General features: G+C 38.6%; 1 protein-coding gene across 5 annotated transcripts in view; it reads left to right on the top strand.

The window, feature by feature from the left end:
* The window catches only part of Rbm6 (RNA binding motif protein 6), a 97,312-nt gene that overhangs the window by 75,283 nt on the left and 8,130 nt on the right, over positions 1–13,899 (top strand). For 4 of the 5 annotated variants that reach the window (XM_076867291.2, XM_076867292.2, XM_076867295.2 and 1 more), the window contains 9 exons: positions 1,951–2,025; positions 5,641–5,701; positions 7,968–8,237; positions 8,647–8,807; positions 9,958–10,055; positions 10,931–10,973; positions 11,313–11,394; positions 11,645–11,730; positions 12,119–12,265. In XM_076867291.2, coding sequence (XP_076723406.2) covers positions 1,951–2,025; positions 5,641–5,701; positions 7,968–8,237; positions 8,647–8,807; positions 9,958–10,055; positions 10,931–10,973; positions 11,313–11,394; positions 11,645–11,730; positions 12,119–12,265 — 1,023 coding nt within the window. Of the gene's footprint in view, positions 1–850; positions 1,023–1,950; positions 2,026–5,640; positions 5,702–7,967; positions 8,238–8,646; positions 8,808–9,957; positions 10,056–10,930; positions 10,974–11,312; positions 11,395–11,644; positions 11,731–12,118; positions 12,266–13,899 lie in introns of those variants that run through there. The other variant, XM_076867294.2, reaches the window with a different exon arrangement.

Below are 13,899 nucleotides of genomic sequence, written 5' to 3'. Positions count from 1 at the left end.
TGCCTACAATTCCAAGGACTCAGGAGGCTGAGGATTACAACAGGGCCTTGGCAATTTAGCAAGGTTCTGACTCGAAACAAAATAATAATAATAATAACAACAACACTAATAGAGCCTTCGCTATATATTCCATGCTACGCTTTTTATGTGTAATATTTTACATAATCTTTACTACTACCCTATGAAGTAGATACTGTAATCTCCACTTGACAAATGAAGACACTAAAGCACAAAGAAGTTCATGATATCGCTAAAGGTCATGGAGTGGAAGCAGGATTCAAATTTAGAGAATCTGGACCAGAGTCCATGCTCTTAAATGATTAAATGGGTTTGGAAGGGGGTAACCATCTTGACCAATCTTTTGCATAGGTAAAGCTTGGAAAAATGGTGGTTCATTGATCCTCCCTGCTTGCAGAGCTTATCTTTCCTGCTTATCTCCTGAGACTACATTACCTTTTTTAATACTTAGCACAAATTGGTGAATAAGACAGAAGCTCTATTCACTATAGTCCCAGATCAGACCAACTCTGACCTTTGCCAGCTGGATGATCTGGCCTCTCTGAACATGTTTCCTTATCTGTAAAGTGGAAATGTTACTTCATGTGATCATTTAGGGAATTAAATAAGACAATGTACTTAGTGGTTTCTGGCCTCTGAGTAAGCGCTTAATAAATATTAGCAATTTTTATTATTATTATTGTCCTTTAGCCTTGAGAGCAATCCAGCAAATAGTTTCTCAGAGATCAGTTTCTAAGACCTATGTAGGAAGGAAAATCTACCCAGATTTCCTTTGGTTTGACAAGACAATAATCTTATTCTGTGTATTTCTCTTGACTCTTTTGGTGTGAAAAGCAGAGAGGTAAAGCATTATTTGACAGATGTATGGATTCAAGCAAGAAACTGAGGTCCAATTGCAGAGAAATGACTTGTATAACTCAGAGCCCTGTCTGAGGAGACACAGAGGACCCTAGAGGGCGGAGAATGAACACAGCGCAGGGGCTAGTTCCAGAGTCGCATCCTCGGTTAGTTCGCTTACAAGTGTGGGTGAGGGTTCCTTGTTAGTAGGCAGAGATATTTTTCCTTTTGCTCCAATACATGTATGCTGGCTCATGTTTATTAAATCACATTTTCTCCTAATGTCAAATAGAATTTGTACATCCAAAATGGAGGTGCAGGGGAGCTCTGTAACTACAGGCTTGTTGAGCCCTTTCCCACCTATTCCTTTGCTACACTTTCCCAAAGGCTTATGTGCCAATGGTTACTCCTCAGATGTCAGGGTTGCCAAGCCAGAGTGATGCTGCCACCACCATCACCACCACCATTACTGCTGCCACCAACCATTCACAGATTCCTGCTATAAGGAAATAATCTACTGTGAAGCTTTCACCTTCCTCCTTTCTGCCTATCTTCAGTGTTGTACCTCTTTCTCCTGGTGCGGTTGCCATGCAGCCAGCGTTCCAAAGATAATTTTGGGGCTCCAAAGTTATGGACCTTACTGCCTCTCTGAGGAGATGCAAGTTAGTGGTAGAAAAGAAGACAATTGACAGGAGATGGCTCCTACACCTCTGTGCTACAGAAGGAAGAGTTTGCTTCTTGATATTGTGCTAGCTCTTGAGCCAGGTAGGGGATTTGCTGGGACTTGTGAATGTGTGCTATATGACCTCTGGATAAGTAGACTGGACCTAGCCTGCCCAAGGACAGCACCTCAGCCCATTGGACCAAGTCTGAAGACCAATTTCGCCTTCTCCAACTCCCCTTCCCTAAGCTTAACTTCCTCTGCCACACTGCCCCAAGTCTGTGGCTTAAAACAGCTATCTCCTTTTGCTGATGAATAAACACACTCTTTATAAAATGTTTCATCTTGGGGACTGGAAAGTCTCTCTGTGCCTTCCTGTCTCTATCTTTTTCTCTGAGGATTAGTGTTAATAGCTTCTGTCTTTTTCTTTACAGGGAACTCTAATGATCCATGACAAAGAGGTCACCCTTGAGTATTTACCAAACCCGGAATTTTGGTACTGCAAACGAGTAAGTACCAAGAATTCCTTTTTTTTAGAAAGAAGCAGCCTACATAGCAGCTCTTCCTTATATCCAGGAATGCCGCCTATTAGCATAGAGTTCAGGGGGAAGATCATGCATAATTCTTGTTTTTCAGGTGCTAAATGTGGCTGGACTGCCCTGTAGACACTTTCCCAAGGGCATATCTGATATTTATGAAAGCAGTAGTACCCTTATAGCCCGTCTCATTTACTCTTCCTGAGGGTAGACATAGAGAAGTGGTGTTTGGAAAAGTAGTTTTGAAGAGGGATGGTTCTGTGGTACCTCTACCTTTTTGAGGTGTTCTGAGGTTTCCAGATATATAGAACTTAACCATGGCATTTTTTTCTCTATTAAGCTTCATATTTCTTTAGAATGGCATATTAAAATTTTTAGGGTTATTCTCTTATTAGAGGTTCAGTTTGATTGCAGTGAGCATTAAAATATAATTTTAACTTCATTGTTACAGATTAGCTTAAAAATAAAATGATCGTAAAAAGTTTAAAAAGTTTCTGAACTATGATTCATTAAAAGTGTATAGAACTTGACAAAATTCAGTAAAAACTTGACATTTTTCAATAGTCTGACCCAAATACAACTTGGATAGCTATGATTGTCATTAGCTGAAGCACTAAATTTTGTAAACATACTGCCTTAAGGTATCTTTTTTTAAAAATTCAACTTTTTAATTGTAAATCCACAGAACATAAAATTTACCATTTTAACCACATAAATATAAATAAATATATACTTAGGTTGGGAGTTAAGGTTGGAGGATCGCTTGAGCCCAGGAGTTTAAGGTCAGCCTGGATAACATAGCAAGACCCCACTTTTAAGAAAAAAGAAAAATCAATGCCTTTGAGCACCTTCACAGTGTTGTGCAACTATCAATATATATATCTAAGTCTCCAAGTTGTTTATTCATTTTTCCTCCCCTGCAGGGATGGGAGGGGCAGTGGTGCTAAGGATCAAACCCAGGGCCTTATACATACCAGATGAACACTATACCACTGATCCACACCCCCACCCCCTAGTGTTTGTTTTGTTTTGTTTTTAATGTTCATTAATAGTATTATTTATAATAGCCAAAAAGTAGAAACAGCTCAAATGTCCATCAGCTGATGAATGGACAAATAAAATTGGATATCCACAAAACAGAATGTTATTTGGCAGTAAAAGGGAATGAAGTATTAATATATGTTACAACCTAAATGAACCTTAAAAACACTATGCCATCCAGGTATAGTGGCTCATGCTTGTAATCCCAGCAGCTTGGGAGCCTGAGACAGGAGAATTGCAAGTTTGAGACCAACCTCACCAACCTTAGGATGTAGTGAGTCTGTCTCAAAACAAAAAACCTGAGTGCGGTAGCACAAGCCTGTAATCCAATCGGGAGGACGAGGCAGGAGGATTGCAAGTTCAAAGCCAGCCCTCTCAATTTAGCAAGGTACTTAGTAACTCACGTGAGACCCTGCTTGTAAATAAAATACAAAATAGGGTTGGGTGTGACCCAGTGGTTAAGTGTCCCTGGGTTCAATCCCTAGTACCAAAAATAAAAATAAAACAAAAAAGGGCTGGGGATGTGGCTCAGTGGTTAAGTGACCCTGAGCTCAATCCCTGGTACTAAAAACAAAACAAAAAACACTGCCAGAAAAATGACCAGATATTGCATAGTTTCATAAGGCCTAGTGGTAAGAAAGGGAAATGACGCCTATATTTCTTTTGGGGATGATGAAAATGTTCTAAAATTTTATTATGATGATTGCATTATGCATTTACCAAGAATCATTGAATTTTACATTTAAATAGATGGGTTTTATAGTATTTAAATTATATCTACTAAAGTTAGGATCCTGACTGTGTCATGTACCAGCTGAAGTGTTACAAGCTGCAGCTATTTTCATTTTATAACAAACATCCCACAAATTCCAGTGGTTAAAAACAACAAACAGGGGGCTGGGGTTATGTCTCAGTGGTTGAGTGCTTGCCTAGCATACATGAGGCACTGGGTTTGATCCCTACCACCGCATGAAAATAAACAAATAAGATAAAGGTATTGTGTCCATCTACAACTAAAATAAAATATATTTAAAACAATAAAAACAACAAACATTCTTTTCCATGTTACATATTGGTTCATTCACTTCACTTCTGTGCTACATAACTTCTCAACTTAGGACCCAGAACATAGGAATATTCCCAATGTAAGACTGGTTCTCCTGACAGAGGGAAAGAGTAAGAGCTTTATTCACACAAGCAGTGAGTCCCAAAGCTTCTGCCAGATCTGGTGTAGGTCATGTTCACTCACACTCTAATGGCCAAAGCAAGACACAGTGGAGAAGGAAGTACACTTACCCTATAGGGAGACACCACAGTCTTCTTGACAATGGATCAGAGTGTGTTTATGATTCATTTATGGGAAGGGAGCAATGAAGTAATCAGCTGTAATGACCTTACTGAAGTTATTTAACCTTTCTAGGCCTGTTACCTCATCTATAAAATGGAGAGAGAATAGTACCTGTTTTGTGGGGTTTATGAGGTTGTTGAAATCAATAAGTGATAATGTAAAGTAGGTATGAGCTATTTAAGCACCAATTAGTACATAATATGTGTGCATAGCATGTATACATTATCCACTGCTGCTGCTGTTATTGTTCTCACCTGTCTTTCACCTGGCAAACTCCTGTGCTACAGGGTCTTATTTGAATTGTGTCCTCTTCATGTTTCCTTCTTGCTTACTTGCTCACTTGCTTATCTATTTATTATAGTACTAGGTATTGAACCATAGGGCACTTTACCACTGAGCTACATTCCCAGCCCCTTTTATTTTTTGAGAAAAGTTCTCCCTAAGTTTCTGAAGGAGAGTCTTGCTAAGTTGTTGAGACTAACTTCAAACTTGCAATCCATCTCTTACAGCCTCCTGAGTAGCTGGAATAATAGGCATGTACCACAAGAGTGTTCCTGCCAGCCAATGCTCTGTCCCTCATAGCACTTAAAGATCAATAGTGAAAGATCAGGGGTTTGGAGGTTGGGCATTGTGCTTGACTTTTTGTTCATAGGCTCAGACAAGAATAGTTATGTTCACAGTGCAAATGTCTCTCCTTGTTCTGGGCTACTAAATGTACCCTTTCCATTAATGTCGTTTATATAACTGCTAGAGACACTACCTATATATCTTTCTTTTTCCTTTCTTGCTCCTCATTATCAGTGTCCTTTGCAATTCCTGCCACATATGAATTAGGGTACTCATTACCAGCCCAGAACCAAGTTTTGGGTGCAAGGGTAAATTGACATGGTTTTGGGATACTAGTATCCTTTAAGCAATATAATATTCCTGTTTCCTTAGTTTATTTCCTATAAAAATCTCTGTCCAGGGCAAACATCATGGGCTGCTTCAAAGTTTAGATGCTCTATTAGAAAGCAGCTTTCAAACAGTAGCTCCTCAAATGTTGTCTAGCAACTTCGATAAGTGGGGCAATATCAGATTCTTTAGACTTCAGTAGTATGCTTTATTTCTTTCATTTTCAGCAGGTGTTACTGTGTTGGATATTTATAAAGTTTTAAAAATGTTTTTGGTCAGTTGAATTCTTTTCTTTTTTCTTACAGTGTAAAGCTAGCACTGGTGGGCATCGATTTTCATGTACATTCTGCAAGTGCCCAAGGGAAGGTGAGCAGTAGACATGGTAGTTTTTGTCTTATGCACTGAAGAAAGCAAATTTCATATTTTCTTGGCTTTAAAGAATTGGCATCTCCAAATACAAGTTGATCTGTAAAGTGGTGTGTGTGTGTGTTTTGTTACGAGGATGAGCTCAGGACCTCAAGTATGCTAGCTAAGTACTCACCACTGAGCTAGATCCCTCTAGCTCTTTTTGCTTTCTTTCAAGACAGGGTCTTGCTAAGTTGCCCAGGCTAAACTTGTGATCCTCTTGCCTCAACTTCCCCAGTAGCTGAGATTACAGGCATGAACCTCCATATCCAATTATAAAGTAGAATTCAATATCCAACTTCATGTGACCTGTGGTAAATGACCTTGAATTTCAGAGTTCTGCCAGAGGAAACAGAAGGGCTTGTAGGCTTCTTGGTCTACAGTGGCTAAGTGTGCAGCTAACTAAAGTCAGTAGTATTGTAATTTAAAATACAGTTAAGGATATTAGTTTTGAAAAAAAGTGTATACGGAGTTGAATACAGTGGCACATGTTTGTAATCCTACTACTTGGGAAGCTGAGGCAAGTTTGAGGCTACTGTGGGCCACTTAGTGAGACTCTGTTGGGTATATAGCGTAGCATGTGCAAGGTCCTGGATTCAATCCCCAGCACTACAAAACAACAACAACAAAAACTACATGGCTGTTTGACAACACACACACATACACACGCATATAAACACTTCTTTGAAGTTATTAAGAATGAATTGGGGGCTGGGGATGTGGCTCAAGCGGTAGTGCGCTCGCCTGGCATGCGTGCGGCCCAGGTTCGATCCTCAGCACCACATACAAAGATGTTGTGTCTGCCGGAAATTAAAAATAAATATTAAAATTCTCTCTCTGTCTCTCTCTCAAAAAAAAAGAATGAATTGCTATATTATTTTCTAATTCACATTATTTGTAAGCATTTCAGGATTATCAACAGAAAAACAGTAAACGACAATTAAAATATAAACATGAGAAAATACTTGGGACTGGGGGAATATGTTATTATCACAGAGGAATAAACCTACCAGCTTTACTGGGCGTGGTGATGCACACCTGTAATCCCAGCAGCTTGGGAGACTGAGGCAGGTAGATCAAAAGTTCAATCTGCCTAAGCAATTTTAGCAAGACCTTGTCTTACAATAAAAGATGAAAATGGCTGGGGATACAGCTCAGAGGCAGAGTGATAGAGTGCCCTTGGTACTGTGAGTTAGATAGATAGACTGATTGATTAAAAAGGGCTTCAATCTCCAGGACTGCAAAAAAAAAAAAAAAAAAAAATCAAATCTACTAGTTTCTCAAGCAATTACCTTAAAAAATTATAATATATATATATTCTTTTTTAAAAATTGTAATTGGACACAACACCTTTATTTTATTTATTTATTTTTATGAGGTGTTGAGGATCAAACCCAAGGCCTTGCACGTGCTAGGCAAGTGCTCTACTGCTGAGCCACAACCCTACCCCTCAATTAAAATTAATTTTTATTGCCATATAGTAATTATACATATGTATGAGATAAAGTATGATAATTCAATACACATATATAGTATATGAACACTTAAAACTTTTTTCAGAGAACCTTTAGGTAGACACCTTTCAAGAAAATTGACAAAGATTTCCTATATTCATGACTATTATATGCCTGTTTCTGATTATATCCCTAAGGTAGACCCCAGAAAATCCAGTTCAGTGATGGGATCCAGTAGCCTTTTGAAGGACCTGTTCTGAGGTTATAGTTTACTCTATCTCCAAGGAGTTTGTGGGGAATAGCTCTGCATCCTTTAGAGACCAAATCAACATGTGGAAAATGAAATAAACAACTGAGATTTTTAGCTTGTTAGGTCACTTCAGATTGGGCAGAGTTGTGGTTTTTCCTTAAGAGAGACTTCCTAAGTGGTTTTTATTTGTTTGTTTATGGTATAGGGATTGAACCCAAGACCTCACTATGCAGGACAAGTCCTTTATCACTGAGCTACATCCCAGCCTTTTTTAAAATTCTGTTTTGCAAGCCAATGGCTCAGGAGACTAAGGCAGGAGGATTGTGAGTTCAGATCCTGAGTTCAGATAAACAACTCAGTGAGACCCTATAAATAGGGCTGGGAATATGGCTCAGTGGTTGAATGCCCCTGAGTTCAATCCCCAGTACCAAAAAGAAAAAAAAAAGAAATTCTATTTGAGACAGGATCTTGCTAATACATTGCCCAAGCTTGGCTCAAACTTGTGATCTTGTTCTTCTGACAGAAACCAAGCAAGAATTAATAACCTACCCTCAGCCTCAGAAAACATCCATACCAGCATCATTAGAAAAACAACCCAACCAGTCCCCAAGGCCAGCTGATAAGGAACCTGAATCTAGGAAGCAAGAAGAAGGACAAGAATCACGTATGGGACATCAAAAGAGAGAAACGGAAAGATATCTGCCCCATTCTCGAAGGGAAGGATTCACTTTCCGAAGAGACCGAGAGAAGGAGCCGTGGTGTGGAGAGACTCGACAAGATGGAGAAAGCAAAAGTAAGTACCTTGTCAGAGAGTGTACCAGATGGTGACAGTCACAGCTGCATATAGGCGGCCCATCATTGTAGATAGAAGCCAGCTGTTTCCTCATACCCTAGTAGAACTGTGTACAACCTGATTACAGAGGCATTGTTTTCTGTTAGCCTTACTATACTAGGTGAAGAAATCTACATCCTCCAAATTAGCAAATTGCTATACAAATGCAGTAAAGCATGATTTTAGATTTCCAAGTATTGATGAAGAAATGTAGTAAGTATTTGTTTATCATTTCTTTATAGAACCATCCTTGCTAAAATAAGGTAACATATGCAGTAAAAAATGACCATCATGCTCTTGGGACTTGGGACTTAAGATTTTCATTATTCTCTTTCTTTGCTTCCCTCCCATTTGTGTGTGATTTATTCAGCAATAATGCTAAAACGCATCTATCGTTCCACTCCACCTGAGGTGATAGTGGAAGTGCTGGAGCCCTATGTCCACCTCACTACTGCCAATGTCCGTATCATCAAGAACAGAACTGGCCCCATGGGCCACACCTATGGCTTTATAGACCTCGACTCCCACGCGGTGAGTTTCCCTTACCTTGAAATGGTCTAGAGATGGATGGCTAAAAAAAACCCTAAAGAAGGGACTTCTATATCATTTTAATTTTCTTATCATAACCTGTCTTAAGAATTTTCTCCTTTAAGTTTAGTGTTCATTGAAGTGAGGTGACTGACCTCAAAAGTTAGAACTCTGTGGTTTTCTTAGTCAGTTTCTTCCTTGTGGCATGTTTATAGTTTCCCACCTATTCACTTGTGAATAATTTGAATTTTGATTCTTCTGGACCCTTTAAGATTTTAGTGATTAAAAAATTTTTTTTTTTTTTTTTTTTTTTGTGGAATTGTTTTGTCCAATTACAAATAGTTTTATACTTAATGATAATAGGACATTCTCTACTCAAAGTATTTATCAGATCTAGTGGCTTGCTGGGCACAGTGGCGCACATCTATAATCTGAGTGGCTTCAGAGGTTGAGGTGGGGGACTAAGGCAGGAAAACTGCAAGTTCAAAACCAGCCCCAGAAAAATTGAGGTGCTAAGCAATTCAGTGAAACCCTGTCTCTAAATAAAATACAAAATGGGGCTGGGGATGTGGCTCAATGGTCAAGTGCCCCTAAGTTCAATCTCCAGTACCAAAAAAAAAAAAGAGAGATGGGCTGGGATTGTGGCTCAGCGGTGGAGTGCCCACCTAGCAAGGGTGGGACCCAGGTTCAATCCTCAGCACCACATAAAAATAAAGGCATTGTATTGTGTCCATCTATGCCAAAAAATAATTATTTAAAAACAGAGAGAGAGAGAGAGCTCGTGGCTTGAATTTTTTTTCCTATGGAGATAGTGTGAAGATAGTAATAAAAGTCTTTGCTGTTTCTCAGATTTAATGCTCAAAAATCACAAGGGACTTGGTAACCTGGATCTGATGTAACCTGGATCTCTTATTAAGTCAGAACTTATTAAGTCAGGAACTTATTAAATCAGAAACTGATATCTACTCTGATTGCTATTCTAGTTCTTCATTGAGAGTTGCCTGGTTTTGTCAGTGTGCTTTATGTTAAAATATGACTAGAATATAAAAGTTTAGTAAATTTCTCTTCAGAGAAGGAAAATCCATATTCAGGTCTCTTTCCAGGGACATAGTCTTTCCTTTCTTTGGGTTCACATGTGTCTTTGTTTCCCTAGGAAGCTCTTCGTGTAGTGAAGATCTTACAGAATCTTGATCCACCGTTTAGCATTGATGGGAAGATGGTAGCTGTAAACTTGGCCACTGGAAAACGAAGGTATGGCAGAGGGGTTAAGATACTGCCCCCTCCTGACAGTTTATGCCTGCCACTGGCCTCATTGCCCAGGTGCGGGGGGGGGGGGGGGGGGCTGCCCCTCCTTCCAGTTCAGTCAGGACAATGAGGGTTTTTTGTTTTAATTAGTTATACATGACAGTAGGATGCATAAATGGGGTATAATTTCTTATTTTTCTGATTGTACATGTTGTAGAATCACATTGGTCATTCAGTTATATATGTACATAAGGTTAAAAAAAGATACTGCCCCCACCCCCACCCCCTTCAGTTTCTGGGAAGAAACTCCTCTTCTTGGCTGGAGAGAAAGCGTAGTGCCTTCCCACTGTGGGTTGCTTCAGATATGTACTTTTTCTGAAGCCTGCCTTTTTCTGACTTTAAAATCATTTTCATTCTTAAGTAGTATTACTAGATACTTGAGGCCTTTTGCTTTTGACTACATGGTATCTTTGGGTCCCAAATGATGGTATAGTCTTGGATGTGCAGAAAAAAATGTTCATATATCTTTGTCATTTGGAATCCTAAGTAAATGCTATCCTGATATCCCACTCCTCTGACCTTGATCATATATCCACGTAGACCTGGGAAATCTAATTCCTCTTTAGTCCTTCACTCATTTTGACATAGGAGTGGTAGCTGGGAAATGGCCATATCAAGAGACAGACTTACCAGAGATGGGGCAAATCTTGCTCTGTCACCCTCTACTCAGTCACTATTTTACTTTAGCTGATAGCTCTCTGGGTTGTTTCCTTTCCCTTCAAAAAAGGGAAAAAGAGAGTTTCTTAGTGAATCTGCAGTATTAGGCATTCCTCAGGTGCCTTTTGATAGCAGCCTTTGACATGTTGTATTATTTGTTGCAGAAATGACTCTGGGGACCATTCTGACCACATGCATTACTATCAGGTAGGCTTTAATATGGGAGTACTCTGTTAAAATCTTCAGGTGATGAGCCAGGCACATTGATGCACACCTAGGATCCCCCACTCAGAAGCCTAAGAAAGGAGGATCTCAACTGAAACACCAGTCCTGGGTGACTTAGCAAGATCCTGTCTCAAAATAAAAAAATAAAAAGAACTGCAGTTATAGCTCAGTGTTAGAGCACTCCTGAGTTCAAGCCTCAATGCCATTAAAAAAAAAAAAAAAAACTCAGGTGATTGAAAGGATGATTTTATGCAGTGGGTTACTGTTAAGGTGTATGGTTCTTAGATAGTTCCATAATTTTAATTTCACTTTCTGTGATAGGGTAAAAAATATTTCCGAGATAGGAGGGGAGGTGGCAGAAATTCAGACTGGTCTTCGGATACAAATCGACAAGGACAGCAGTGTAAGTAGTTTTTATTTTACTTATTTAATTCTTTTTGCTCAACTTGCTACTCATTGCTTAAAATCTATATGATCACAAAGTTAGCAAGAAAGGCTAGTGATTGGGGGAACTCATCTAGAGAGAGTACCATCTAAAGATTCTGTACCTGTTTGGGTTGGCCACCCTAAATTTTAGGTTATTCTTGGTGGATTGCTCAGTAGGGGTTTCATTGGCTAATGACTAACTTTGGCTCTGATTTTATTTCTTGTAGCATCATCTGACTGCTACATATATGATTCTGCTACTGGCTACTATTATGATCCCTTGGCAGGAACTTATTATGACCCCAACACCCAGGTGAGTTTTGGGCTTTGTTTATTCTGCCAATGATCCTTTTGAATGAAGCACCCATAATTTGTCATTTTGAGGAATTTATTTTCTGGATTCTCTGGATGCTCATTGCATGAAAAGTGGAAAAGTTTAAATCAATGGAAACTGAACTCTTACCTATATGGAAAAATCAGTGCCTTGTGGCATTACAGGTAAGATCAGTGCTGCTCTTGGAAAAAGTGAATGAGTGGTGGTGTGCGTGTGCCCTGGCCTCTGGAATGGATTGATATATAGACTCTTAGGCTTGTGACTAAGAGCAATTCTTTTTCATAGAGGGGAACTATACTCCTTAGACCTGGAATTGAAGGAAAGTAAAATATTCCTTAGATTTATCTCTTTCCCACTATATTTACAGCAAGAAGTCTATGTGCCCCAGGACCCTGGGTCACCTGAGGAAGAAGAGATAAAGGAAAAGAAACCCACCAGTCAAGGGAAGTCAAATAGCAAAAAGGAAATGCCTAAAAAAGATAGCAAGGAGAAAAAAGACAGAGGAGTGACAAGGGTAAGAAGACCTGTGTGTCTGCTTTTACCACATGATTACAGATCTAAATGTAGGATTTATGAACAGTGATCTAGGTTTGAGGTATAAAGTTACTGAAAAAATAAACTGGACACAGTGGCATACTTAATCCTAGCAACTCTGAAGACTGAGACAGGAGGATCTAAAGTTAGAGGATAGCCTGGGCAACTTAATGAGACTACCCTGTCTCAGGGAGAAAAAAAATTTAAAAGGGCTGGGGATGTAGCTTTGTGATAGGGTACTTGCCTAGCATGTGCAAAGCCCTGAGTTCAATTCCCAGTACTGAAAGAAGGAAAAAAAAAAAAAACTCAAGGCAGTCCCTTCTTCTCATGTGTCTTATAGCCCCATAGTAACACTCTTCTTTTTACAAATGAGAAACTTGGATGGTAGAACAAAATGATTCAATTCAAATCCCAATACCTCATCTACACAAATTTTTACCTTTCTGCTTGCCTTTTTTAGTGCTTAACTCCGTATACACATTTTCCTCTAGGAATAATTGTAGCAGGAGATACCATTCTGTGTTCTTTATTAACTTTCTGTTTTATCATAAGTATTTTTCATCTTTATATCATAATCCTTTATTTTCAGTGCTTCAATGCTTAAAATTCACAATAAACTATTCCGTCATTTTCTTCAGAAAGTTGTCACTTTCAAATCTATTATAATATGCAGCATTTAGCATTTTTCCCTTTTTTTAAAAAAAAATATATTTTTAGTTGTAGATGGACATAATACCTTTATTTTGTTTGTTATTTAGTTTTATGTGGTGCTGGGGATCAAACCCAGTGCCTCCGATGTGCTAGGCAAGTACTCTACCCCTGAGATACAGTCCCAACCCCTATTTTTCCCTTTTTTTTTTTTTTCTTTTAATGGTGTTGGGAATTGAACCCAGGGCCTTGTGCATGCAAGGCAAGCACTCTACCAACTGAGCTATATCCCCAGCCCCCTGTTTTTTCCTTTTAAATTACTTCCTTAGAAGAAATTTTCAGAATCAAAGATGATACATATTTTCACAAGCAATATAAAATCAAATTATTTTCTGAAACATTGATTTACCCTTGTACCAGTTACATATTAGTGAAAGTAGATGAATTTTATTGTGGTGCAATTCATAACTTTTACCTTTTTCTTTTCCTTCTAATACTGCTAGTCATTTAGTGAAACAGAAAAAGAGAAGAAAGTATGTATGTATACTTGTTTATCTAAGAATTTAAACTTCAGAGTCTTATTAGCTTAATGTTTGGATTCTTCTGCCCCTTAATCTTTATAATTTTATTCCCAAGTAAAATAAGACTATTTATGCCTATCTAGAAAGGTTGTAGTAAAAGGTAAAGAAGTAGTGCCTGACATATAGTAATCATATAATATATGTAAATGTTATATTTTTAATGTATTTATTAATTTTTGTAGTTGTAGATGAATAGCATGCCTTTATTTCGTTTGTTTATTTTTTTTTTCATGTGGTGCTAAGGATTAAACCCAGTGCCTCACACATGCTAGGTAAAGGCTCTGCCACTGAGCTACAGCCCTGTTATATTGTTTTTTGCTTGTTTTTGGTGCAGGGAAATAAACTCAAAGCCTCACACATGCTAGGAACACATTCTACCACTGAA

This window comes from Callospermophilus lateralis, chromosome 10 (genome assembly GCF_048772815.1).
Source record: "Callospermophilus lateralis isolate mCalLat2 chromosome 10, mCalLat2.hap1, whole genome shotgun sequence".
Lineage (NCBI taxonomy): Eukaryota > Metazoa > Chordata > Mammalia > Rodentia > Sciuridae > Callospermophilus > Callospermophilus lateralis.
The sequence above is the reverse complement of the archived record's forward strand: the minus strand, read 5'-3'. Positions and strand labels throughout refer to the sequence as shown.